This window comes from Protomyctophum parallelum (assembly GCF_964188405.1).
Source record: "Protomyctophum parallelum genome assembly, chromosome: 3".
Classification (NCBI taxonomy): domain Eukaryota; kingdom Metazoa; phylum Chordata; class Actinopteri; order Myctophiformes; family Myctophidae; genus Protomyctophum; species Protomyctophum parallelum.
In genome coordinates, this window is record NC_139698.1 from 9,611,827 (window position 1) to 9,639,326 (window position 27,500).

Here is a 27,500-nt window from a genome sequence, read left to right on the forward strand (position 1 = left end):
TGTGTGTGTGTGTGTGTGTGTGTGTGTGTGTGTGTGTGTGTGTGTGTGTGTGTGTGTGTGTGTGTGTGTGTGTGTGTGTGCGTGTGCGTGTGTGTCTGTGGTTAGGTGCTGGAGCGGTGAACTCATACAGCCAATATATTTCTTGAATGGACCAAAAAAAAGAAAGAAGGTGAAACAGCTCCCCCCAGTGGTGAGGCGGAGCATGGCAGTGGTTTTCAAACTTTTCTGTGGCCACAGGAAGGCACACCAACAATCAAAATATCATCAAGGCACACCTGTATTCAATATTATAATTATGCCAGGGGTGCCAGGTTGAAAGTGGTTAACCTATACCTACGTTTTAAGAGTATAAAATGCTTCGGCATCACTTTTTTCACTTGTACTTTCCACAGTTTGGCTGACTCTGACAGAGTATTTTCATTTTGTTCACCAGAACACATTTTGAGGGGCGCTAGCCCCTCCTATATACAGGTGTAATGTTTGTTTTTTTAGTTAAAAATGCCATTGACAATGAAGGGAAAATCTTGTCCCCAACACAAACATTAAATGCCATTAACAATGAAGATAATTTAATGTTTGTTTTGACACCGTTTGTTTTACATCACCTAATCAATATGAGTTAGACTTTAATATATTAGCGCCCCTCACTTCACAGTAGCCAGGCTACTGTAAGGGTCCATTTGGTTCCATTTGTTACACTCTCAGAGTTATGGGGTAGGGGGTCCTTGAAATTAAAAATCACACCTGTGTGAATTGAGGGGCGCTAATATACAGTATCATGTTGATTAGGTGATGTAATGGTGATGTCGAACGGTGCAAACAAAAACATTAAACGCCATTAACAATAAAGAGACAACATAAATGACACATTATGATGTAAATGTCCCCTTCATTGTCAATGCATTTACAGAACAAACATTGAACTAAAGACAAACATTAAGTTTGGTTTCGGTTTTTTTGAGGGGCTATAGCGCCCCTCAAAAAGTTTGAGAACCAATTCAAGATCTAAATCATATTTCATAAGCTGTGTGTGTGTGTGTGTGTGTGTGTGTGTGATTCTTGTACAGAAGACCCTGAAAACACCAAAAGCCAAGCGTTACCTTATTTGATCTCAGAGACACTCGTCCTCCGCAGCGTGCACAGAACTTGCTTTGGCAATAGGAACAGAGGTGGCCACAGCCATCGGCAAACTTGGTTTTGTGGCATATTCCACAGGTGGGGGCTTCGCTCTTCAGCTCCGTGGTCTCCTTGGTCTCCTCGCCCATCTTCTTCACCTGGTCCTTGTACGACTCAAACTGCTGGTGCAGCTTCCTGCGAGGGGGAAGGAGAGGTTTTAGAGAACTTCCAATTCGTTTGGGCCGGGGAGGACATTGATAAGTGGGGCCCCATTTAACCCATTTTAGGCCTGACGTCGAAATAAATAAAAAAAGATTTGTGCCGCATTTTCACGATTTTTCTAAAATAGCAGACCTACAAGCTCGTAGCGCGCCACTCGGTGGCGCGCTACGAGCTTGTAGATCTGATATTTTTCAATAGCTAAAGAATAACATAATGCTTAGTTAAAACACCAAAATGGGATAATTGGCAAAACACTATGATTTTATTGATAGGCTATAATGAAAACAACGTGTTTTCATTATGATACAGATGAAGATTAACTTAACCACTTGATCCCAATACGTACGTTGACCGGAGTCCTTCAGGGTTCTATAATACTACTAGGGTCTGTTCTGTTTTCTGTCATTGTGGGGAAAGCTTTCGCAGGAAATAGCCGATTGACAAAGCTCTTTCCACCGGAAAAGTTAAGAGCCTTGTTGATCTGCTATTTTCTGCGAAAGGTTTTCCCCTCAATACAGATTATTTGGGGGTTTAAGTAGTTTAAGTATACTATGTTTGTTTCATTGATCCAGCACATAATTGATCATTGAAATAACTCATAAAATGCATGTGGCCCACCCATCTGACCACTAAACATATATACACAAAGATATCACAGAGCATTAAAAAACCCAAGAAAGCTTAATTCCATTGTGGTCCTCTATAAGTACATAAACACAAGCCAACGTAGAACAAGTAAAAGCCCCATGAAAACATACAGTACATACAGTACGAAACATACAAAACAAATACAATTAGCAGCACAAAACAGTAGCAGCAGCTTTTCAGATTGGACACCACGTCTGAAAAGATTGAATGCCAGAGACCGCCATGTAAGAGAATACTTTTTTTTAGTTCCAAGAATGTAGAATGAAGTATGTTCCTATATTCAACATACAATACAATATGATATTTTACTAAATCTTTCGAGATTCTTCCAAATCTGGGACTGGAACACATTGTTAAACTTTTGTTCCTGTCCTACAATCTTAATTATGTTTAATGTATTTATTATTACATTACATTTATTTATTATTATTTATATTATGGTGTGTGTGTGTGTGTGTGTGTGTGTGTGTGTGTGTGTGTGTGTGTGTGTGTGTGTGTGTGTGTGTGTGTGTGTGTGTGTGTGTGTGTGTGTGTGTGAGAGAGAGAGAGAGAAAGAAAGAGAGGTTTTGAAAGGAAAAGCGGACACAGTGCTTAAAAAGCCTTGACCTCAAGTCCTCAGAGCAGAGCTGATCTTGTGACACATGGACAGGTATCATGTTTAACTTTAAGAACATCACTTAATTCCTCTTTCTCAGGTTGCCCGGCGTTTAATTAATGAATCATTTGCAGCCGTGTTTCTCTATCATGGTAATTTCTTATGACAAGACAGCGATTTGGCCCAATCCATCCCAGAATGCACTCTGTTCCTACCCGTAAAGAGGAGTGAATACGCCTCATGCGCTTTTGAGCAACTTAATGCAAGTGGATGGGAGGAGAAATCCGGTGAAGTCTCTATTAATATATACTCTAAGGTTCAGACATTTTCTACTGCGCAATCTCTTTCCTAAAGCAGTTGATTTCCTTTGAATATGGTATACCAGTTAAACCCTGTAACTACCCCGGATTTGAACCCTGGTCTCTTGACCTTTTCATCACCACTGAGCTAAAGCTACCTTCTTGCTCAGGGGAGATATTTACATTTTGACCTTCCTTTTCGCCATGATACACAATTTACACATTGTAGCACTCTGGTTCTTAAGGTCTTGTCCGGGGGGGGGGGTTCCTAAATGGACCCTTAGGGGTCTGAAACTCTGTACAAAAAGAACGGGTCAATTTGGTTATATTTGTACACCGAGGTTGTGGTCGGGAGGAGCAGCACAAAGGCTCTACCTCCTCCCGGTGGGGGCTCCTCACTGGCAGGTGAGCCAGTAGGATACAACAGTAGGTCCTCCCGGTGGGGGCTCCTCACTGGCAGGTGAGCCAGTAGGATACAACAGTAGGTCCTCCCGGTGGGGGCTCCTCACTGGCAGGTGAGCCAGTAGGATACAACAGTATGTCCTCCCGGTGGGGGCTCCTCACTGGCAGGTGAGCCAGTAGGATACAACAGTAGGTCCTCCCGGTGGGGGCTCCTCACTGGCAGGTGAGCCAGTAGGATACAACAGTATGTCCTCCCGGTGGGGGCTCCTCACTGGCAGGTGAGCCAGGAGGATACAACAGCAGTGACAACACACACATCTGTGTGTGGGGAGGAATTCATTGACATAACGACTAAATTGGGGAGATTAGGGGATAAAAAGCATGAATAAATAAGAAAACATTGGATTTTACAGTGCCGTTTGGGGTCCCAGAGATGTTCAAATGGGGGTCCGTGGCGTGACCAAATGCATATCAAACTGGAGGGTCCATGAAATGATCACTGAACTAAACTATAGATCCCAATCTACTGTACATGGTAAAAATGATCCTCAGTGCTTATACAGTATATAACTGCATGAGAGAGAGGGTACAGAGATGGAACCAAATGCACCCGTAAGGGTCCATTTGGTTCCATGTGTAGCCTATACACTCTCTGCGTTACAAACATGTAAGGGCATCCAACGACACATGGGCCAGAGACAGAGAGAGAATGACGCTATGGCAAGATTCCTGGAATGGTCCGAGGGGCTACCTGGAAACCCCGTGACGGACCCGCCGCGCACGCACTCGCCCCGCTCGCATGCATTTTGTATGAGTATGACACATGTCAATCGAACCGTCATCTCCCTGGAAACTAAACACTGCCGCTGACTTCATAACATGCCGATTAGAATTGGTTTCGGCCCACATATCCCCCCCTGCAACATTCATTAGCACTGATGAATTATTCAGCAGCAGGGGCTATCCGTTTACCGGCGTTCGAGATAAACGCGCTTCCTTTACCCGCAAACACAACCTTTAGAGCCCAAATGTAATTGCCGGAATCTTTGATGACTATCTGCGTTTCTGCGTACCGTGTGCGCACGCTTTGCGTCACCATCTGAACACTACGTACAGTGCGGCGGAGAAAGTAACTAAGTACATTTGACTCAAGGCCTGTTACTGTATAAGTAGTAAATTTTTTGTTTTGTAGTTTTGTAGTAAAGAATCAAAGATGGACAGGAAACAGGGGGAGAGACACACTGAGACGCGCAGCGTCAGAGGAACGGGACTCGAACCCGCGTTGTGCTGTCAGGCTACTTATGAGGCTAGTACAGTTGTTTGTGGTCTACTTTGACTTTACATGAAGATTTAAAGAAAATAAGTAGACTAAATCCTTCCACTATAGTCATTTGAAAACATTATCGCTTCTAATCTATACTTTGTAGATTATTTTATACTATGGATAATATATTCAAAAATAGGTTGCCACAAGTTTGCAAGCATGTAGACAAATCTTATTATTTATTTTTAACTTTGGTACTTCTTTAAGTAGGCTATATTTTGAGGCCAATTTTTTTTGTACTTCTGCTGAAGTAATTTCAAGCATCAAGCGTTTCGAGCTTGTGATTCTGCTACTTTTGCTATACTTTCCAATTTGAATCCCGACGATAAGTAACAGTTTTGGACATGGGAGGTTTCCGGCCGACAGAGACGAGACAAAACAGCAGCAGTAGCGGCAGTAGCAGCCAGTGGCGTGCACAGATAGACACTAGGGGGTGCTAGAGCACCCCCTGCCCTTTTGGCAATGTGCTAAAAAAAAAGAAAAAATATTTTTTTTTTTTTTTTTCTTACTTTTTTATCTTGATAAAAAAAACGCTTATTCTATATTATTTAGGCCCACACAATCTAAAGCTATGTTTCTATGTCAGTGGTTCTTCGATAAAAAATAAATAGCAGACCTACAAGCTCGTAGCGCGCCACTCGGTGGCGCGCTATGAGCTTGTAGATCTGCTATTTTTCAATAGCTAAAGCACCAAAATGGGTTCCCGCCCCAAAATGCGCAGCACAAGGTGCCCTTTTTTCACTTGAGCACCTGCCCCTCTAAATGTCTGTGCACGCCACTGGTAGCAGCAGCAGTAGCAGTAGCAGCAGTAGCAGCAGCATCAGTAGCAGCGGCGGTGAGCGGTGAGCGGTGAGCCACTGCCACAGACATTGGACCCATTGAGGGATTAAGGGGCTAATTGCGCGACAGCCTTCGTCCATTTAGGCTGGCAGAGATTAGTATGTTAGTCTTGTTTAACAGACCCACCAAATCTCATTTACTGACACAGGACCTGATAACGGCCCCGCTGCAGGTAAAGCCTCCGTGTCCAACTACGGCCCCGAGGGAATTACACTGACGAACAATCAATGTTGTATTTTTATTTACTACACATCTTCCCCATCAACCCCTAAACGCATTAGCGACCAGTGGAGAAGTATGTTGGACTAATAGTGTACCTTTTTGTTGTGATTACAATGTTAATTTTATTTTATCAAATCAGTATATGTTAATATAATATAACTATAGGTTACTTACAAACGTAACCGCGGTTATTTGAGTGTTACATGCTAAAGAAAGATTTCTCGCTTCTGGGAGAGCTCCCCCTGGCATGATCACAGAAGCATTCGTTATACACTTCCAGACAATTCATCGCAATTTCAAAACATTTTTAAAAACGTTTTCGATTCATAATATAATTAATTATTAATAAACAAAATCGGAAAAATGTACTCGTAAAATAAAAGCTTAAGTCAAGTGGAGTCCATTTGGTAGGTTTGGTTTCCTCCAAAACATCCCCCGTCTACCAAAACAAACAGTGAACCCAATACGCTCCACCAAACACCACAGGGAGAGGAGTGTGTAGGTAAACACCACCACACCACACACTTACTTCACCACATACATCAGTGGCTATAATGACCGCTGGTATAGAGGGAAATTATGGGTAAAACATGGGTTTTTTTTTAGGGGTTATTTTTGCTATTTCTTTGCTATTCAACACCCTTTACGTCTGTGTGTTGGTTAAACAAATATTGAACCAATGGAAAGGATTAAAAAGTGCTTCGGTGAAAACCTAACTCCACTTGAGCTGGATGTTTTGTTTTTTTCTGAAAAACAAACATTTTGGAGTTAGGTGGGGTTTTTTCTCCAGACAGCACATTATATGTAGGCTTGGGCGATATTGATTTTTTGATATCGGTATTGATAACGTGAATAATATCGCGATTATCGGTATTATCGATTATCAGCCTTTTTAATTTGGCTGGAACCCGAAATGCTGCCAAACAGCAGTATTTCCAGATGTTTTTTTACGAACCAACTTGCTAGGACTTGTTACTCTCACCGGCGCCATGTTTTGTTTGCTTTCCTGGGCGGAGGCAGTCCGACAATGCTGCTGTCACCTCGTCGCCGTAATTCAGCGTCAGTGCCAGTCAATGCACGGACACTAAGTTATTAGGCAAATTATAGTTGTTTAAAATGAAATACTTGTAAATTCATCTCACAGACACACACATACAGTAATGTAGATGTTTATTTAAAAGAAAATCCATATTTACATGACGGTAAAATTACGATATTGGGTTATTATCGGTATTCGATATTATTTATATACTCCACGATATTACCGATATTGATTTCAAATATTGCGGTAATATCGATATATTGCCCAAGCCTACATATATGTATTGTTTGATGTAATCACAGGGCAAAGATACATTTGGGTAAACAAACGTACTTAGTTACGTTGCACCAATAGCAACAACACATGCTCTCCTGGCACCATGCCAGCAGAAGAGGCCCAACAGACGCCCTGTCTGGTCTGTCTGGTCAGTCAGTCCGTCCCCCCACTCCTCTCCTCTCCGTATCGGGTCACTAATGGTCTAATGCCACGATATGTCCTCGTACGGTCTGTCCCTCTGTCACCCAAGACACCCACCAGAGGTTATGTCATTAAACATGACCCGCATATCATCGTCACTGACGGACAGAGGCCTTACGTGTGTGTGTGTGTGTGTGTGTGTGTGTGTGTGTGTGTGTGTGTGCGCGTCACACAAAAGTGGCAACAACATAATGGTGGATCCGTGTCGTGAGTTCACAACCTCTCGCATCACAACGTGTTGTGAGCTCGTGAGTCAGCCGTTTACGCAGTTTTTTTTTGTACAAATCGTTAAAGTGGTTACAGTAAGTGTGTCTGTGGGTATTATAAATATGGAATGAAAAGTAGTTCAGAGAGTATTTTGGGAATCTCTCTGCAACACTTTAGAGACATATTTGTCTGAGACCGGAGGGTACGTGATGTGGGAGAAGGCATTGACTTTCAAGGAACCCTGGATACCGTCACTCCAAATACTTTTCAGGATTCAAATTCGAAAGTAGCAAACGGGACAGCTAGATCCACAAGCGCCATACGAGTCATCTTGCGATGCTTCTCGACCTCACAGATCTGGCATCTACTTTTGATGCCTTGGTCAGTCTTTTGAATACATTTTTAATTTAGTTTTAGTTATTTAGTAATTTAGTAATTTATATTTTAGTAGTCACCTGAAATGTTTTAGTGTTAGTTTAGTTTTAGTCAAATAAATATCATATCAAGATTTTCATCAACTAAATCTACAGTTGATTTAGTTGACTAAAATGTATTTTGGCAGACCTTGATGGTGTCGAAATGACTGATTTTAGAGTTGTATCTTTTTGTTTTAGTCTAGTTTTTGTTAACGAAATTGTCAATATCATAGTCATAGTTTTAGTCATCATGGCCTAGTTTTTTCATTTTGCTTTTATTCCGTTTTCCTCAGTGAAAATAGGTAGTCGATGGACATTTTTCATCACAGCTTTAGTCGACGAAATCAACATTAGTTCTAAGCTGATCCAGAAGCTTGAAGAGAGGCCAAGGTAAGAGGAGCACAGAGCAGGCAGCTGGTACACGCGGACGGGGCCATCCATCCGTCCATCCATCCATCCATCCGTCCGTCCGTCCATCCATCCTCCGCCCGGGCAAACGCGGTCAAACGTAGGTGACACTGCCGAGGGGTAATCATACGCGGCTCATTGTCCCGTCCGGTGCCAAACATATAATCCAAGCCCTGTTACCTCTGGGTCGCGCACGTGGCCGCACGCACGCACGCACCATCACTCACACTCTCACACACACACACACACACACACACACACACACACACACACACACACACACACACACACACACACACACACACACACACACACACACACACACACACACACACACACACACACACACACACACACACGTCCAAGAAACATGAGCCTCCTGGCTCTGTGCCTTGGGACGTATGACAGGCCAGACATATCGCCGCATCAAGGCCCGACGGGCCGACTACACGCTCTCAGATGATTCGACATCTGTCACATGTCGAGACACGGAGCGTTCTTCTGCGGTTACAACAGTGGGTTTGATATATACTGTACAGTATATACGTTTAAAGGCCACTATACAGTATGTGGTCTCATGCGAAGGACCACTTCGCCCACTTTCAACCCATCGTCCAAAATTGGTCCCAACTAATGCTCATCATGTAACATTCACAGTTTTCTCTACTTGGCGTGTGGGACAGTTCAGAAACATGCCTGCCAATCGCATCATCATCGGTAGGCAGGTTTGGTCATTTCAAACAATATTAGGAACGTTGGCTTCAACAGTGGCTTCTATTTCAGCAAGCTGCAGCAAGTGTTTCTTATTATCTTGCAAATGATCCCCATCGCTGACGTCATCTGGGCAGTGGACGGGGTCTATATGGGCTGGATCCAGGCTAAAGGCCTATTCATATACTCACCTAAAAATGTAGTGCTTTACAGTACAGTACTGCAGGCAGGTTTCTGAACTGTCCACAGGCCTCCTCTGGGACACAACCTCTGAACTGTCCACAGGCCTCCTCTGGGACACAGCCTCTGAACTGTCCACAGGCCTCCTCTGGGACACAGCCTCTGAACTGTCCACAGGCCTCCTCTGGGACACAGCCTCTGAACTGTCCACAGGCCTCCTCTGGGACACAGCCTCTGAACTGTCCACAGGCCTCCTCTGGGACACAACCTCTGAACTGTCCACAGGCCTCCTCTGGGACACAGCCTCTGAACTGTCCACAGGCCTCCTCTGGGACACAGCCTGTACAATACTGTAGGCAGGTTTCTGAACTGTCCACAGGCCTCCTCTGGGACACAGCCCATAGGAAGGTTTCTGAACTGTCCACACAGCCCGAGTAGACAGAAACGGTCTTAGTGAGGACCACAATGAAGCCAAAGTTGAAAAATGAGTGATGTGCTCCTTCAAGCTCTCAGCTAAATGTTAGGCATCAAAAGTAGCAGATCCGCAAGCTCGAAACGAGGCACGAAGCGACGCACTTTGAACTTGTAGATCTACTACTTTAGCTTTTTTATTTGAATCCTGAAAATAACCCGTTTCTGAAAGTACCCATTCTTACACATACGAGTGTCAAACTATAACACTCACGATTTCGACGTGTATACATTACAATGACCATGCTGTGTTTAGCGCTGTGGGAGGTTGGATTAGATTAGACACAGGGGGGTGGGAGGGACTTTGTTCCATTACTTACGCGGTGTCGTCAAGCTCGGGCTCCTTCGTGTGATTTGAGGACTTTTGCTGGGGCTGGAGAACGTTATTTACCAGCTCAGTGATCCCACTAAATGCAAACCACCTGTTCAAATCATAAGCATAATAACAGCGTGACGATAAGAACATCATGCAGAAGAATCGTGACGGGGAGAAGAAAGACTACAGGGTCCTCACAGAGAGGTACAAGAGGCAGGTCAGTGTTGGGAGGATATAGGAGGCAGCGGCAGGGCACATTCACTAGAAGACCAGAGAGCGGCAGGGCACATTCACTAGAAGACCAGAGAGCGGCAGGGTACATTCACTAGAAGACCAGAGCGCACACGCACATACACACACACACACAGACAAGACAGAAAGAGATAGAGAGCGAGAGAGCAACCCAATCTCACATAAATAGTGAGATATGTATGCAATTCTGTACATACACGACTAAGAAAACCACAAAATCCGTGCATCATATGACACTGAAATCCTCCCGGCGGAGCTAGGGCCTCGACACGGCAACTTGCGGCCCTATAGCGGTGTGATAAATAATGTCAAACCCCAACTCACCCAAACCAGCCACGGTGAAATATAGCACTTCCGCACTAGTGAGATCCACGCCTCTGTCGCGGTCAATAGTACAGTTAGTAGTGTTTTATGTACGGATTTTGGGGGGTTTTCTAGTTGAGTATGTACGGAATTTCAATTACGTACTATCTACGTATTTCTGTGAGATCAGGCTGGAGAGAGAGAGAGAGAGAGAGAGAGAGAGAGAGAGAGAGAGGAAAAGCTGCTATAGGTTATTGGCAGGACAGTGACTGGAGGAACACTGATGATCAGCCACAACAGATCAGAGACAAGAGAGAGAAAAAGAGAGAGAATAGAAACAGAAGATAATACACACTCAGAAGGTATACAGCTAAAGAAGCATGTAAAAGCTCTACAGCCAATGGAAATGATAGTTGCGTCAAACAGCTATAGATTAATTTCAAGGATTGATTCCAGCTGGGTTTGATGATGGTGTAGTAATATAAGGTGATGGTGTAGTATAATAAGGTGATGGTGTAGTATAAGTATAACCCATTCTGACCGGGCACCCATTTTGGTGTCAGCATCATGTTATGCTTTAGCTATTTAAAAATAGCAGATCTACAAGCTCATATCGCGCCACCGAGTGGCGCGATACGAGCTTGTAGGTCTGCTATTTTTGAAAAATCGAAGAGCGACTGACATTTTTAGAATCTGATCTCAGGTCAGAATGGGTTCATCAGACCAGTGTGTGTCCGGCGGAAACCTCATATGAATCTGATCTCAGGTCAGAATGGGATAATAAGGTGATGGGACTCTGGAGTAGTAATATAAGGGTCAGACCATCACGCTAACAGCTATATGTTCTTATAGCCATCCTTAATTCCATCCATTACGTTTTCTAATAATCGAGAAGCGTGTTTTATTTCGAATATATATATATATCAACAAATTGACGCAAATCAAAATTCGAATTGACTTTTTTTTATAATGGACTAATTCGATTAAGTCTGATTAAAGAAATGTGATCTATACAAGCTCACGCTAAAAGAATTCAAAGATAAAAATTAAAAAGAATCCTTACATTGCAATTTACTGTTGCACGGCCCCTATACAGTACGTCACCCTGGACAGCCTAAGGCTTCGTACACACATAAAGAACAACTGTTCTGTGCTCGGCCGCCCCAATGCTTTTCCAATGGAAGTCACGCAGTTTGACCAAACACTTGTGTTTGATTTCCCCCCCCCATCAAACACAAGTGTTTGGTCAAACCATGTGACTTCCATTGTAAAAGCATTGAGGTGGCCATGAAACACAGGCAGAGCACAGAACAGTTGTTCTTTATGTGTGTATGAAGCCTAACAGTACAGTTACAGCCAAAACAAACGTTCATAACAAACAGCAGGTGGACGATAAGATGCAATCTAAGACCAACACGTGGAGAAACAAGAGGCAGCACTTAGTGGCCAATCAGAATGCAGAGGAGGAAAAGGACAGCCAGTTAAAAGACCAGGAACAGAGGAAAGGGGGCGGGGCCTGGTTGTATATAGAGCTGGAAGGAAGGAAGAGACAGGACCGGTCATTTAAAAAAGGACCATTTCAGCCATTTTCAACCTAATGTTCAAATCGTTGTTCCTCACTGATGTTCATTGTAAAGATGCCACCATTTCCGTCGTACCTGCACTGTCTCTCAACTCTCAAAGGAGGGCATAGGTCAGATCAACCTAAGAAGCCTACCAGTGACATCATCAGTAGGCAGGCCTTAATCATCTCACAAACTAATTTCAAACTTTTTATTTTTTTATGCAAGAAGAATAGTGTCTATTTTCCCCATCGATGATGTCAATGGTAGGCATTAGGCAGGATTCTGAACTGGCTACTGCAGTGGTTCCCCCAAATTGACAGTAATTAGCCCACGGACCCCCATTTGAAAACATATGCCAGGGACCCCCGGCCATAAGAGAAGATTTTTAGAACCACTGGTCTACTGGCCCACCGATGGCACGTAGAGCAGTGGTGCTTAAAGTGGGGTCCGGGAACCCCCAGGGGGTCCTTGGAGGGATTCCAGGGGGTACCCATGTAGCTGAATTTGTTACCTTGGGCTAAGATATACAAACTCACAGCGCGACACTTCGTGCTGCGCTGCAAGCTTGTACATCTTTTTTTGGAAAGGTTTGAATAATTCTGCATTTTGTTAACATAACTCTTCTCTTCTGGGGGTCCCTGGCACAAAACCTTTTCAAATGAGGGTCCACGGCCCAAATATAAATCAATTTGGGGGTCCTCCTTGACATGAAAAGGATTAGACGGAAATTGTTCCACCTCCCAGTGAGCATTAGCGAGGAGTCGAGGACAAATTATATGAAGCTAATAAGGTTGAAAATGGGTCAAGTGTTCCTAATTACCTTAGATGTCAAGGAAAACTGCTATCTGTGTACAACAACACGGCCATCGGTCGCTCAGCCATCTGGTGAATGACGTTCCAAGTCAAAGTTTCGATGAGAAGTGACATTGTGCGGTATACGACAAATAGCAGATTTCCATGACATCAATGACTTGTTCATTTTGTTTTTCCCTCCCAGACAAACAGGAGAAAATAAGCCACATTGAGAAGCACACAGCACCCACCACCACCACCACCAAACAGGAAGAAGTGTCAAAGCCTGGAGCGAGCAGTGCACTCTGGGTAGTGTAGTTTACTTACTGTGCGGGCTGAGGCTTTGGTTCTTCTTTGATCCTAAAACATAAAAAAAATAAAAGTGTGCACAAGCTCAGTGCATAGTACGGAACACAGGGAGATGAGGAAAACAATCTAAACCAAATATGTAATATCCACATAACTGGTATGAGTGACTGTAGGGATGTAACAATATCCTCATTGAAAACAAATATGATTTAATATTTTAAAAGTATAAGTGATATCAACCTGAGTCTATAATCAATGTGCATGCTAGTCCAGTACAGATTAATACAGTAAGAGAGTGGCGACACTAGCGTTGACTCCCATTGTAACAATGGAATGCAGGAAGTGCTCATTCTATCTCAATGGGATAGTTCCAGACATATAGGAGCAATGTTTGGAACTATAGCCGATAGGAACCCGCTTTGCGGCGAGATCAAAGCGTGTCGCTTCTCTCCTACTCTACACTCTGTAGTCCAGTAGTCCTCTAGTCCTCTAGTCCTGTAGTCCAGCTGGTTTCCTCATTGGCTGGTTGCGCACCGCAAATATGTCCGGGCGGAAACGAACGAATCAGAACACAATAGTTCCGCGTCAAGAGAATTTTAGTTCCTACCTAAACTACTGTGCTGAAACTGACACAGAGGCAGTTATATAGCGGATAGCGGACCCCCGTAGATAATAATAATAATGCAGCTGGTTTAATCAATGTGGGCTTGTTTTTACATTTTTTGCTTAAAATAAGTATTAAATAGCATTATATTCTTATACAGAAATATATATATAAATATCGGGATAGATCTGCTATTTTTCAATATCTAAAGTATAACATAATGCTTGAAATGCTATACGGAGAATTAGTCTGACATAATGAGTCAACATTTGTAACATTTGTAGTAGCCTAAATATACGGTATTGTGGACTTCTATCGTGATAATTATTATCATATGGTGCGTTTTTGGTATTGTTACATCCCTAGTGAAGACACAAATTGCATGAATATGACATCTATACTATAATAATAACACCAATAATGAATAATGATAAGGAAATGATGATGGCAATAATATGACAATAATGGTAAAAAAAAAACATAATAGAAACAAAAGAATGGAAAAACAGAACTTGACAATGACAGTAATGAGGCTTTAACCTTTGACCTGATGCTACAACTTAATATTAATAAAAAAGGCTATTGCTTCATGCGGCGGTGGCTCAGGGGTAGAGTGCCTGGATGGTAACCGTAAGGTTGCCAGTTCGAACCCGGGCTCCCCCAGAGTTACTGTCGAAGTGTCCTTGAGCAAGACACTGAACCCCTAATTGCTCCTGATGTGCTGGTTGGTGCCTTGCATGGTTTCCGCTGCCATCGGTGTATGAATGTGTGTGTGAATGGGTGAATGTAATGCACAATCTATGTAAAGCGCCTTGGATAAAGGCGCTATATAAATGCACCATTTATGTTAGCAAAATCATAAACCATACAGGCTAACATTATAATTTCTTGGGGGCTTATAGTCTCTGTCGGGTGGAAACCTCATATGTCCAATTTGTCCAAAGTTCTCAAAGTAGCAAATCTGCAGCTTGTAGAGCTGCTACTTTTGATGCTTTTGTGTGACGCTGTATGATGAGATAGATAGGAGTTTTCTGCCCGACAGCAGCGATTTGCTTTATTTTGACCCTTTAGGGGAGGTTTGCTGAGGTTCACAATCACGCACGCACGCACGCACGCACGCACGCACGCACGCACGCACGCACGCATGCACGCACACACACACACACACACACACACACACACACACACACACACACACACACACACACACACACACACAACACACACACACACACACACACACAAACAAACAAACAAACAAACAAACACACACAAAGCCAAAGCAACGGATACTATACACCGAGTCGTTTGCGACGTTGAAATCAATCGCCCTTTATAAGCTATCAAACGATATGCACAGGACAACATCCAGCGATCTCGCTCGATGAGGTCGTGTTGTGTAATCCATCCCTGTGACATTTCACGCGTGATTTTACGCGAAAATGAGCAGCTCCACTGCATGGAGCAGTTGGGTGTTCAGTGCCTTGCTCAGGGGCACTTCAACAGTGCTTAGGTCAGGTCATACACTTCCAAATCTGGTAACCCATCGGCACAAGATAGGTGTGAGAGACCAGATGTCGGCCGTTCACTCTCTCTCTCTCTACATACTTTTACCACCACTGCCAAAACCACATCTCTCCTCCAGATATGCCATCATGGCTCCACAGACAACACTTGAAGCCAACAACAATACGCCGAAGCTGAGAGTCACACATCAGGGATAAATAGGCTAGTGCATCAGCAGCACGTTATTGCTGTCATGGTGGAGTTGCTTCTTTCTGACCCATGCTATACATAGGCTCTGTCTGTGAAAGCAAAGATAATGTGCTAATTGAAATGGTTACACTATTAGACTGAACCCAGCGTGATCGGTGCACTGATGACGCGATCCAAGCGATTACAGCTCATAAAATTGTATAGAACTATCTGTGGTTGAAATGTAAAGCTATACTACAGGACAAATCTCAATTGGGGCGTGCAAAAAAAAAGTGAGTGCCATATTGACCACTTAAAACCCTATATCGTCTGCTATACTGTATCATGTCCTTTTCGTACTTTTCAGGACGCAAATAAAAACAAAACAAAAGAAAAAGTACAGCAAATCCACAAGCTTCAAAACGTGCCACGTTTTGAGCTTTTTGTAGCTTTTGCTGTTTTTGATGCGTTTACAGTGTGACGCTGTATCGTGTGATCAAGTACGGCGCTCATTTACAAAAAACTAAAAACAAGAGAATGACTCTTGTCATGACTGCCACGCAGGTGCAGTTAACCCATTCTGACCTGAGATCAGATTCTAAAAATGTATGTTTGAAAATGACAGTTTTCTGAAAAAGCCATGTTTCTATATGTCAGTCGTTCTTCGATTTTTCAAAAATAGCAGACCTACAAGCTCTTAGCGCGCCACTCGGTGGCGCGCTATGAGCTTGTAGATCTGCTATTTTTCAATAGCTAAAGCACAACATAGTGCTAACACCAAAATGGGTTCCCATTCAGAAGGGGTTAATATGCACGTCAATACTGTATGTGGCGTGCAGGCATGCATGTGCGTGTGCGTGTGTGTGTGTGTGTGTGTGTGTGCGTAGTAGGTGTATTATTTGACACGGGGGGGTAAAATGAGTGAGTGTGAAATGTCAGAGCTGACGTATTCAGTGTCTTGATGGCATGATGACTACACTCTCTGTTTTCCATCTGATGGGACGCACGCACGCACACACACACACACACGCACGCACACACACATGCACACACACAACTAAGTATAAATCACCAGGCATAACTCATCTTATTCTATAAATAAAACATATTTTTAACCAATATTATAAAACATCAATTTCTCTCGTGAGGACAAGGACTTATTGTTATTTGTTATGTCACATTGTCAAAATTCCACTATACTTGTGGGGACAGTTATCAAGTAGCCTATAGTTGCGCACAAACACACATATGCACGCCACACACACACACACACACACACACACACACACACACACACACACACACACACACACACACACACACACACACACGTGAGAGAACTGTATTCTGAACTGTATTATCCTGCCTCATACTGTACTGTATGTACTTCAGTCAATGAGGGAGTCCAGGTTTAACAATGACCAGTGCTGCACTGCCCTCTAGTGGACAGCTTCAACCACTATAGCTGCATCTCTGCTGTTTTTATGCAAGACATTCAGAAACTGTTTGGTGCTAAACATAAACATGCTAAATGTATGAGCGAGAGAGAGAGAGAGAGAGAGAGAGAGAGAGAGAGAGAGAGAGAGAGAGAGAGAGAGAGAGAGAGAGAGAGAGAGGGGGAGAGAGAGAAGGAGAGAGAGAGAGAGAGAGAGGGGGGGGGAGAGAGAGAGAGAGAGAGAGAAACCGACAAACAACTTAAGCTGCATGGGGACCCCCTGGAACCCCACCAGGACCCCTGGACACCCCGAGCCCCACTTTGAGAACCGTACTGTACCACTCACTCCAAAGGGATGAATTACTGCCGCCACACTACACAATATACAGTATAATATTTCTGCCACCACACTATACAGTCTAATATGACACAACAACAAGTCAATGGATCTGTAGCAGGACATGTGTATATTAGGTTGGCTGACGGGTCAAATGCATTACGGACGGTGGATGTCAAAGTGGTGCAAATGGCCAGCCAAATGGGTTAAAAACTTAAAATAACAGATCTGCAAGCTCACAACACCCCACAATAGCAACAATGCGTCGTTTAGCTATTTTTGAAAAATCGAAGAGCGACTGACATTTTTTAGAATCTGATCTCAGGTCAGAATGGGTTCATCAGACCAGTGTGTGTCCGGCGGAAACCTCGTATGAATCTGATCTCAGGTCAGAATGGGTTAAAAGGCACAGGACTTTGAATGCAGAGGCTATAGAGCAGACCCACGATGACCTCTCCTTGCCCACCTTGCCCACATGCTGCCCTTCGATGCAGTGTTGTGTTCGTCAACTACCTTTTTCACTGACAAAAACCACATAAAAACTAAATTAAAACTAAGCCACGATGACTAAAACTATATGACTAAATAAATTGACAATTTCGTCAACAAATAAAAACTAGACTAAAATGTTAGTCTAACATTTTAGTCTAGTTTTAGTCTCTTGTCCACTATAGTCGACAAGAGATCCAGTATGAGTCATTTTACACTTGGTTGCATGCTGAAAATGGAAGATCTACAAGCTCACAAAAACGCGTCGCAGTTGTGAGCCAATGACGAATGACGATGAAAGGAGAAATTAAGTCAAATGTCTGCCAAATATGACGTAGATTTGTGACAATACAAACATTAACCCATTCTGACCTGAGATCAGATTCATACGAGATTTCCACTGGACACACACACTGGTCTGATGAACCCATTCTGACCTGAGATCAGATTCTAAAAAATGTCAGTCGTTCTTCGATTTTTCAAAAATAGCAGACCTACAAGCTCGTAGCGCGCCACTCGGTGGCGCGATATGAGCTTGTAGATCTGCTATTTTTCAATAGCTAAAGCATGACATGATGCTGACACCAAAATGGGTGCCCGGTCAGAATGGGTTAAATGCCATTGACAATGAAGGGAAAGTTTACGTCATATGTAGACGAGCAAATCGGCTAACCAATCACATAAATCCAGTTGCTCCTGAGATGATGTATGATGTACAGTATAATGATAAGACCTCCCCTCACTTACAGTAATTCACACAGGGGGGTGATTTATTTTCATATAGGGATCACTGACGAGCACAGATAACGCTGCATACCATCATGCTTTGCTTTCGACTTCTTAAAAGCAATTTTTTTGGCGTATTACTAATTAATAGAGTCCGCCTATAGTATACACTACAGTCCATCTGCTTCCATAGATTCAATTCCATTTGGCATGCGTTCTAGAACCACTATACTGTACACCAGACGTTTGACACTATGATGAATATATATAGAGATAATTAAGGAAGGTCTTTCCGGATGCCCTTTCTGTATATAGTGCTGATCTGTAAGTGAGCCCGCCCAAGTAGTTACTATCTGCAGTGGTGGAAAAAGTACTGCAATGTTATGTAGATCTATACTCTGTTACCAAGTAAAAGTCCGGACTTCAAAATGTAGATCTGCTATTTTCACTGCTTCTTAACACATGTTTGGGGCGCGGGACCCCCTTTTGGTGTTTTAAACATTATGTTATAATTTAGCTATTGAAAAATAGCAGATCTACAAGCTCATAGCGCGCCACCGAGTGGTGCGCTACGAGCTTGTAAGTGTGCTATTTTTCTCCAGTTTTCTGAAAAAAATATTTTCACGATTAAAAAAATCGTGAAAATATTTTTTTCAGAAAACTGGAGGATTTAGAAGATTATTTTTTCTTAGTCAGGCCTAACTTATTTTTTATTATTTCTATTTCTTAATGGGAATGTTTAAAAAAAAAAAGTTTTCAAATATTAATAATTCAAAACAAAATGTAGGAAATCAAAAATAAAGGATATACCATGAAAATGTGTCCCCGACCCACAGATGTGTCTCTGTTTGGGAACCACTGCTCTGACCGCCAGGCCACTGTATCGCTTATAGACTATTTTCTATTTTCAGCAACACATGAAAAACAATACCTCCAGCATGTCCAATAGCATGACATTATGATACCGTTGCTGTTGTCCAGCAGAAAACCTCTTATCTCCATATTTAACATTTTACAGGACGGCTGGCCTGCCGGCTGGCCTGCAACGTTGAAGCCTACTTTTCAAAGCTGGAAGTGCAGGCGGTCCAATGCATATAGCAGGAGGAAACCCTGCACAGCTGGGGTTTAACATTGAGTGATCGTTTGCACTTCCGCTTTTGCCAACCAAATGTTGTTTGGTGGAAGGAGAGCGTTCTTCTGGGTGCTTCAAAACACCTCTGAGCAACTTCCACTGAAATTAATAGCCCCCCACCCCCCCGCAAAATGTGTTGGACCCCTGAGGGATCCCAGACCCGACTGTTGAGAAACAGCGGAGCAACCCAGTACAGTCTGTCAGCCGGTTTCGTAGAAGCGTCAGCCTGCCTGCCTGCCTGCCTGCCTGCCTGCCTGCCTTCCTGTCTGCCTGTCTGCCTTCCTGCCTGCGTGCCTGCCTGCCTGCCTGCCATGCCTGCCTGCCTACAGGATGAATATGACCGGGGACCATCTTTTTACCCCTGTGGGATGGAATATATAAAAAGACCCAACGTTGCACCAACTCCACCTGCAAGATGGAGAGCTGCTGTGAAAGAGAGAAAGAGAGAGTGCTGCTAAAAATAGCAGCTCATTTAAAGATAGCCGATTAGGTCCCGAGGCACCTGTTCACTCCGCTTCTTCTGCCAGGAGCTGTCAGGGGAAGGAAGCGCTGCTTAACGCCAGAATTATGCCTCCGTCGCACCGGTGGCAAGTAACTATAATTACATTTACTCAAGTACTGTACACTTTAACCCATTCAGGACGGAACACCCTTTTGGTGTTTTAAGCATTATGTTATACTAAATAGATATTGAAAAATAGCAGATCTACAAGCTCATAGTGCGGCACCGAGTGCTATTTTTGAAAAGAATGTGAAAATGTGGTGCAAATCTTTGAAAATATATTCTTTCAGAGCGAACGTTTTTTAACTCAAATCTTTGCTTGGAGGTCCCTGGAACAACACTATTTTCAGTGCCGCGACCAAATACAGATAATTCTGTTGATTCTTGACATGAAAAAGGGTGAGCACCATGCACTGACATAGAAACATAGAGGTTTTTCAGAAAACTTTTAGGATTTAGAAGCCATTTTTGTAGAATCGGCCTCAGTCCTAAATGGATTAATAAAATGTTTGAGGTATTCTCCTTTACTTGAGTATATTGCAATTTTAATTGTATTAGTTTCATTCTTTATACCAGTGGTTATCAAAGTGGGGTCTGGGGACCCCCGTGCCATGGCAGGGGTCCTTGGGGGTTCCCCAGCTAAATGTTATAATACAGCATCACAGTCATCCATATTTGATACGTTGCATTGGCTATTCATCAATAGCAGATATACAGTACATGTGCACATCTGCTATTTTTGATAATTGTGCACACTGAGCGCATTTTTCTGATTTTTAGCGGCGTTTCTCCATCGGTTTTCCGAAAAACGTGTCCAGTGTGCAACCACCTTTACTGTACTGGTACTTTTACTTTACTTGGTTTAAAAAAAAAATGTGATACTTTAAACTGCACACACATGCACGCACGCACACACACACACACACACACACACACAATACAGGCCCTTTTACTTGTAACTGAGTACTTCAATATTGTGGTCTTACTACTTTGACTTAAGTAAAAAAAAAAAAAAAAAAAAAGAGGAGAAAACGTGTGCCACCGTGGTACAGGTCGAGGTACAAATGGAGCTTAAACACTCCCTCCTCTTCACCTCAGAGGGGGATTAGGGGGGCAGGGGATAGAGCGCTGATAAGTTCCTCTCTCTGGCACCCAGTGGGTGCTGCTGGCCTGGCCTGGTGCGATAGGCGCCCTCGGGGAGGGTGCAGGGAGAGGGCGAGCGCTTCGGGGTCGAGAGGCCTCATGGCTGATCGCCACACGCACGCACGCACGCACGCACGCACGCAGGCACGCAGGCACGCACGCACGCACGCACGCACGCAGGCACGCACGCACGCATGCACGCACGCAACGCAACGCAGCTCTGGGCTTTAGGCCATTTAGACCTGAGACCGGATCCTACAGAATGTCTTCTGAATCCTGACAGTTTTCTGAACGTTGGTTCTCAAACTATTTCATGTCAAGGACCCCAAGAATGATGTGTGATTGGCCCGCCGACCCCCCAACTGAAAATAGGGACGCGGCCTCCAGATGCAAATATTTGAGTTAACCCATTCTGACCTGAGATCAGATTTATACGAGGTTTCCGCCGGACACACACTGGTCTGATGAACCCATTCTGACCTGAGATCAGATTCTAAAAAATGTCAGTCGTTCTTCGATTTTACGCTTTTAATGTGACGGTACACATATTAACCAGTTAACAGTTTCTTCAATATTTTTTTTCCAAGAGTAAAAAAGGTCAATTGCCTGTTAGAAATGTACTGTATTTGTATACAATATACAGTACATTTCTAACAGGCAATTGACCTTTTTTTACTCTTGGAAAAACCAGTATCTTTCACTAGGGCCTACTGTATACTATAGGCCAGGGGTGGGCAATTATTTTTCCCAAGGGGCCACATGAGAAACAGAAAATAGTTCGGAGGGCCGGGCCAAAAGGCTGAACTTAATAATGCATAATATCCATTTTATTTCTATATAAAAAGCAGTAAATGGCATTGTTTTGCAAAGCAATGGTAAAAAAGGTGAAACATTTGACTCAAATTATAGGCAGAGTGACTATTTCACATCATGATGATGTACAATAAGAGCGCCCTTCACTTCACATGGGTGTGATTTTTTTTACTTTCTACTTGCAGGCTTAAGACGTTTCCTTTCCCAGTTGAAAACTATGTTTTTGTTTAAGTTACAAGTCCTGTAAATACTAGCATTTTCTTTTAACAATGAGAACATTAGAGGTATAGCTCTCTTTATAGTTCCATTCGGAGGACCCTGGAGGTGCCACTTTCACAACCCATGGCACGCTGCTTACTATCAGCGAGAGATGAGTGTTGAGTCACAACCATTAAACAACGACATTCTGAAAACAATAATAAGCCAACCAGTGATGGTATTGTTGAGACTTGGCAGCCTGGCAGGCGCTGTATGTTGATTGCACGTTCGTTCTGCCAGATTTACTTTGTGGTACAACGGTGTCGATCGACTCGTGTGCCGAAAACAGACGATCCACAAGCTCACGGCGCATCGCCCAAGCGTTCTGAACTTCAGAAGCATGCCACATTCTGGGCGCAACAACGCCATACGGCAGCATCTTAAAACATCTTAACTTTATTGGCAAGGCGGGTTAAGAGTGGGTTAAATGAAGCATAATGGGATTTAATTTGTCCTTCTGCGAGGAAGTTTGGTAATCAAAGCATGCGCCTGCGAGCCTGCACCTACCGTGTTGTGGAGCTGCATGCTTCATGGCTATTTGCATTCACCGACGTTGTCGTCAACAATAAATCCAAAAAGCCGACATTTTCGCATATGAGGGGGTGAAGGAAGGAAGACAGGTTCTCAATCACACGCAATTCACGTGCACAGTTGATGTGTGCACTGCGAGAAAACATGGGCTTCAAAATAAAAGTGATGCGGTTTTAGTCCACCCATAACGTAATTAGAAAGTATGTTTTATTTTCTGATTATCAAGTAATCTTTCGCGGGCCGGTCAGAGTCAGCCGCCGGGCCGTATTTGGCCCGCGGGCCGTACAATGCCCAGGTCTGCTATAGGCCCTAGTGAAAGATACTGGTTCTGTTAGACATGTACGGTATTTGTATAGGCCCTATAGTGAAAGATACTGGTTCTGTTAGAAATGTACTGTACATATTTGTATAGGCCCTGTAGTGAAAGATACTGGTTCTGTTCGGAATTTGTCGTCTCCCTTCTTTCCACAAAACCATAGGAAATGCCCGATAAGAACCCGGCTCGATAAGCCTGATCGATAAGGTTCTCGTTATTAACCCATTCTGACCTGAGATCAGATTCATACGAGGTTTCCACTGGACACACACTGGTCTGATTAACCCATTCTGACCTGAGATCAGATTCTAAAAATGTCAGTCGTTCTTCGATTTTTCAAAAATAGCAGACCTACAAGCTCGTATCGCGCCACTCGGTGGCGCGATATGAGCTTGTAGATCTGCTATTTTTCAATAGCTAAAGGACGACATGATGCCAACACCAAAATGGGTGCCCGGTCAGAATGGGGTAAAACATTAAAACAAGCCCAAATAGATTAAATCAATTAATTACCAGCTGCATTATTATTATCTGTGGGTCTGCTGCTGACGTTGTGCCACTTTTGTTATGCTCAAATTAGTGACCCTAAAGAATTCTTGGAGACGAGGCAGCCAATCAGAACTGCTCGACTAGCCATGCCGTGCAGACATGGGATGTTATGGGTTGTTGTTGTTGCCAGTGGTGGCAACTGTCGTGACAGAAATAAGCTAAGCAGCCTCCAAAAACCAAACCAGGCAAGCAACTGTGAATGAATCCACGTTAGGCTGGAAATATGCAGGCTTGGCAACCAGTGTTGCCAACTGGTGACAGAGCAGGCTCAGCAGAAGATGATCTCCTGTCGGGACTTTCACAAGCTAATATTGACCAGCTTGCAGCTGGTAAAAAAAATAAGGTAACACATCCAAAAAGGTAACACATCCAAAAGATTTAAGAAATGGCAGACAAAGTGCTCACATTTCCATATTTACTGGAACACATCAAAAAGGAACGCTTATGCGTTTCATCAGAGCATTCACATCAAGTCAATTCGAGTCAATTTATATAATACAAAGGGTCAGAGTTCACCTACAGCTGAAATCTCAATCATTTGAGTTAAAACGTTCGCTGTAAAATAATTATGTATATGCAAAGACTTGCACACGTTTTCATGATTTTTCAAAAAATAGCAGATCTACGACTCGCTACGGACTTGTAGATCTGCTGTTTTTCGACAGCTAAAGTATAAAATAATGGTTTAAAGTGGTTAAAAGCTATGAGGTGACACAGATGAGTCCGCAGGTCTGAATGGGTCAGAGAGCACCAGATAGGATTGAATGCCATGGGTACAACTCATCAGAATATAAGTAACCAGAAGCATACATTCACTTCACGCAGGTATACACAAGTTTGAGGTATACTTTTATACATTACTTGAGTATTTTCATGTTTTTCTTGTATAAAATCCTTGTTGTCGTGCAGAGCAGAAACCTCGAATATCTCCGTAACGCCCAGTATGCAGATCTACATACAAGCCCCGGGATGCGGCGCAAACCAGGGCGTAAATCTGGGTGCAGGGCACATTATACCAAGAGTCCGACAGTCATTAGTACGACCTATACACCCTATACCTAACCCAAACACTAACGTAACCCTAACCGCAACGCTGGATGCCATGCACGAGTGATTTGTAACTGACCACGGGTGATTTGTAACTGACCACGGGTGATTTGTAACTGACCACGGGTGATTTGTAACTGACCACGGGTGATTTGTAACTGACCACGGGGTGAGGTCATTTGCACGGGTGTTTTTTTAACCAGCAGCGCATGTCAGACTTTTGGTCTGTCTGCACCCCGTGAATCTATATATGGGGAAAGAAAAGTTAGAATAAGGAGATGAGAGGTTTCAGCCAGGACTACAGTGCGCTAAGTAAAAAAATAAAATAAAAATAAAGAGTACTCCTTCCAGTCTATATACTGCAGAAGTGCAGAAAGCAGAGCTTCCTGACTGAGGACTAATATTCATATTGTCAAACGGGAGTTTGGCAACAGCAGAATTTTCGAAGCAACGCGGCGGGGGGAGGCGGGGGGGGGGGGGGGGGGGGAGTGGCTAATCCGTTGCCAAATATAACTCAATCCATCTGGTTTCCTCACATAAATATACCTGCCAGGGTTCAATGGAGCAGTGGTGAATGAACTGTACTCTGCTTTTTAGTTTCTGCCAGGTGAAACATACTGGCATACTGTACGTACAACAGTTTATTTTCTTTTAGCGACCTTTTAGCGACCTAGTTTTCTTTTTTTTTTGTTGAGTGGTGCAACCACTCCAAGGAACAGCAATGTCCGTGTCTATGTGTCCGTCCGCCTATGTGACGTTAATGAGCACCAGTATATGACTATGAGTACCAGTAGGGGCGCTGTTGTGCCAGAAACAGAGAGAGGGATAGTGCTGCACTGTTGCCTGCTAATGAGAGAGAGAGAGACAGAGAGGTGGGGGGGGGGGGGGGGGGAGTTGCACCACTCAGTTCACACAGGTGTGATTTTTTAAAGTATAAGTAGAAATACCACAATGGCCCCTTTTCCACCAAAATAACTTTGGTTCTAGAACTGAACTGGTTCCGTTCTTTAACCCATTCAGGGTAGGAAAGGGAACCCCTTTTGGTGTTTTAAGCATAATGATATAGCTCATAGCGCCGTGCCACGAGCTTGTAGATCTTCTATTTTAGAAAACTTGTGAAAATGTGGCGCGAATCTTTGAATACATTATTCTTTCACAGCGAACGTTTTTAACTCAAAGCTTTGCTTCTGGGGTTGTCCCTGGAACTACATATTTGCAGATGGCGGTCGGCAGCCAATTCCATATGTTTTTTGGGATAGAAAGCACGGCTTTTGCACACCTACAGGTGACAGGTGCGTAGCAGAGGGTACGGCGCCCCCTACAGGTGACAGGTGCATAGCAGAGGGTACGGCGCCCCCTACAGGTGACAGGTGCGTAGCAGAGGGTACGGTGCCCGACAATGAAAAAGAACACCCGCACATTGTCTTCAAATGCAGTGAAAAATCTTTAATAGGGAAACAGCAACGTTTGGGCCTATGCTATCTTTATGGGGTCTTTGACATGAAGATGTTTGAGAACGACTGACACAGAAACATGATTTAGACGACACTTTGACGTAGAATCGTCCTCAGGTCTAAATGGGTTAATGTTTTTTTTTAATGATGGTTTATATCACATCTGCATCTTCCAACCTGAATAGTGACACGCCCACTTGGGTTCCCACTTCAGGCCATAGAAGTGTGGGGGGTTTTTTTTGGTTCAAAATCTGAACCAACTTTTAGAGATCCGAACCAATTAATTTGGCAGGAAAGAAAAACAGAACCGGTTCAACACCGGTGGAAAAGGAGCCAATGTAGAAATACTACAAATATAAAGGTCCTCTGCATTCAACAAAACAAAAAAAGCCTAATCAATCAATCAATCAATCAATCAATCTTCTAATTTAGGTGCAGGGAGCAACACTGCAAAGCCCCTGAAGGACCCCTGAGGGGTCCCCGGACCCCACCTTGAGAAGCAGTGTGTGTGTAATAGCATCCCGCATTCTGAAGCATCGCTTTAGTGGAGTGAAGGGGCGTGAGCCATGAGCGAGCAGGTGGTATCGGGTTGCACCTGCCCTGTTCTTGCGTGTGTACTGTGTGTACTGTGTGTGTGTGTGTGTGTGTGTGTGTGTGTGTGTGTGTGTGTGTGTGTGTGTGTGTGTGTGTGTGTGTGTGTGTGTGTGTGTGTGTGTGTGTGTGTGTGTGCGTGTGTGTGTGTGTGTGACTGTGTGTACTACAGTACTGTGCTTTCAATTTACTTAAGCTAATAGTGACGTACCGGATCCTCACTGTCAAGTGGGAAACCTTGTATCTCCAAAACGGTTACCTTTCAGGAAACGATGAGGTGTTGGGGGGGGGGGGGGGTAACCTATGTTCCAATGGATGGTGAGACCATGGCCAAAGCATTTCTGGGGGTCTGTGTGGATCTATTACGCTCTAGTAGTATTGTTTTCGGGTTATCCTTTTTCAGCTGCTGTTGCTAGTCATGGCTGCCAGCTCCCACCTGATGTTGTGTGGGAGTTCAGACTGCACCAGAGCGTACTGAATAACCGCTAGCTTACATAATGTCTTGAGGCTAGGACTGAAGTCTAAGACATGCAGGTCATCAGTTCCTGAAACGTCTGAAGTGTTGATTCCTCCAAAGAGGATGACACGATCTCCCACCATGCAACAGCACATCATGTGACTCGGAGACGGGAATTTCCCCATGGGCTCAACCATCTTCCAGGATAAGGTCTCAGGACTGAATTTCCACAAATCATTGAAGGTCTTGGACCCGGTTCCACTTCCACCAAATATGTAAATCTCTCCATTGTAGGTAAAGGCTG

General features: G+C 43.6%; 2 protein-coding genes across 2 annotated transcripts in view; both read right to left on the reverse strand.

Moving 5' to 3' along the window:
- rims2a (regulating synaptic membrane exocytosis 2a) overlaps positions 1-27,500 on the reverse strand; it is a gene marked incomplete at both ends in the record, with an annotated part of 244,188 nt that overhangs the window by 191,416 nt on the left and 25,272 nt on the right. Inside the window, 3 exons of the mRNA XM_083762001.1 lie at positions 1,101-1,311; positions 9,901-10,002; positions 13,136-13,168. Coding sequence (XP_083618127.1) covers positions 1,101-1,311; positions 9,901-10,002; positions 13,136-13,168 — 346 coding nt within the window. The remainder of the gene's footprint in view (positions 1-1,100; positions 1,312-9,900; positions 10,003-13,135; positions 13,169-27,500) is intronic.
- fzd6 (frizzled class receptor 6) overlaps positions 1-27,500 on the reverse strand; it is a 296,006-nt gene that overhangs the window by 160,536 nt on the left and 107,970 nt on the right. The gene's annotated exons all lie outside the window — the stretch shown is intronic.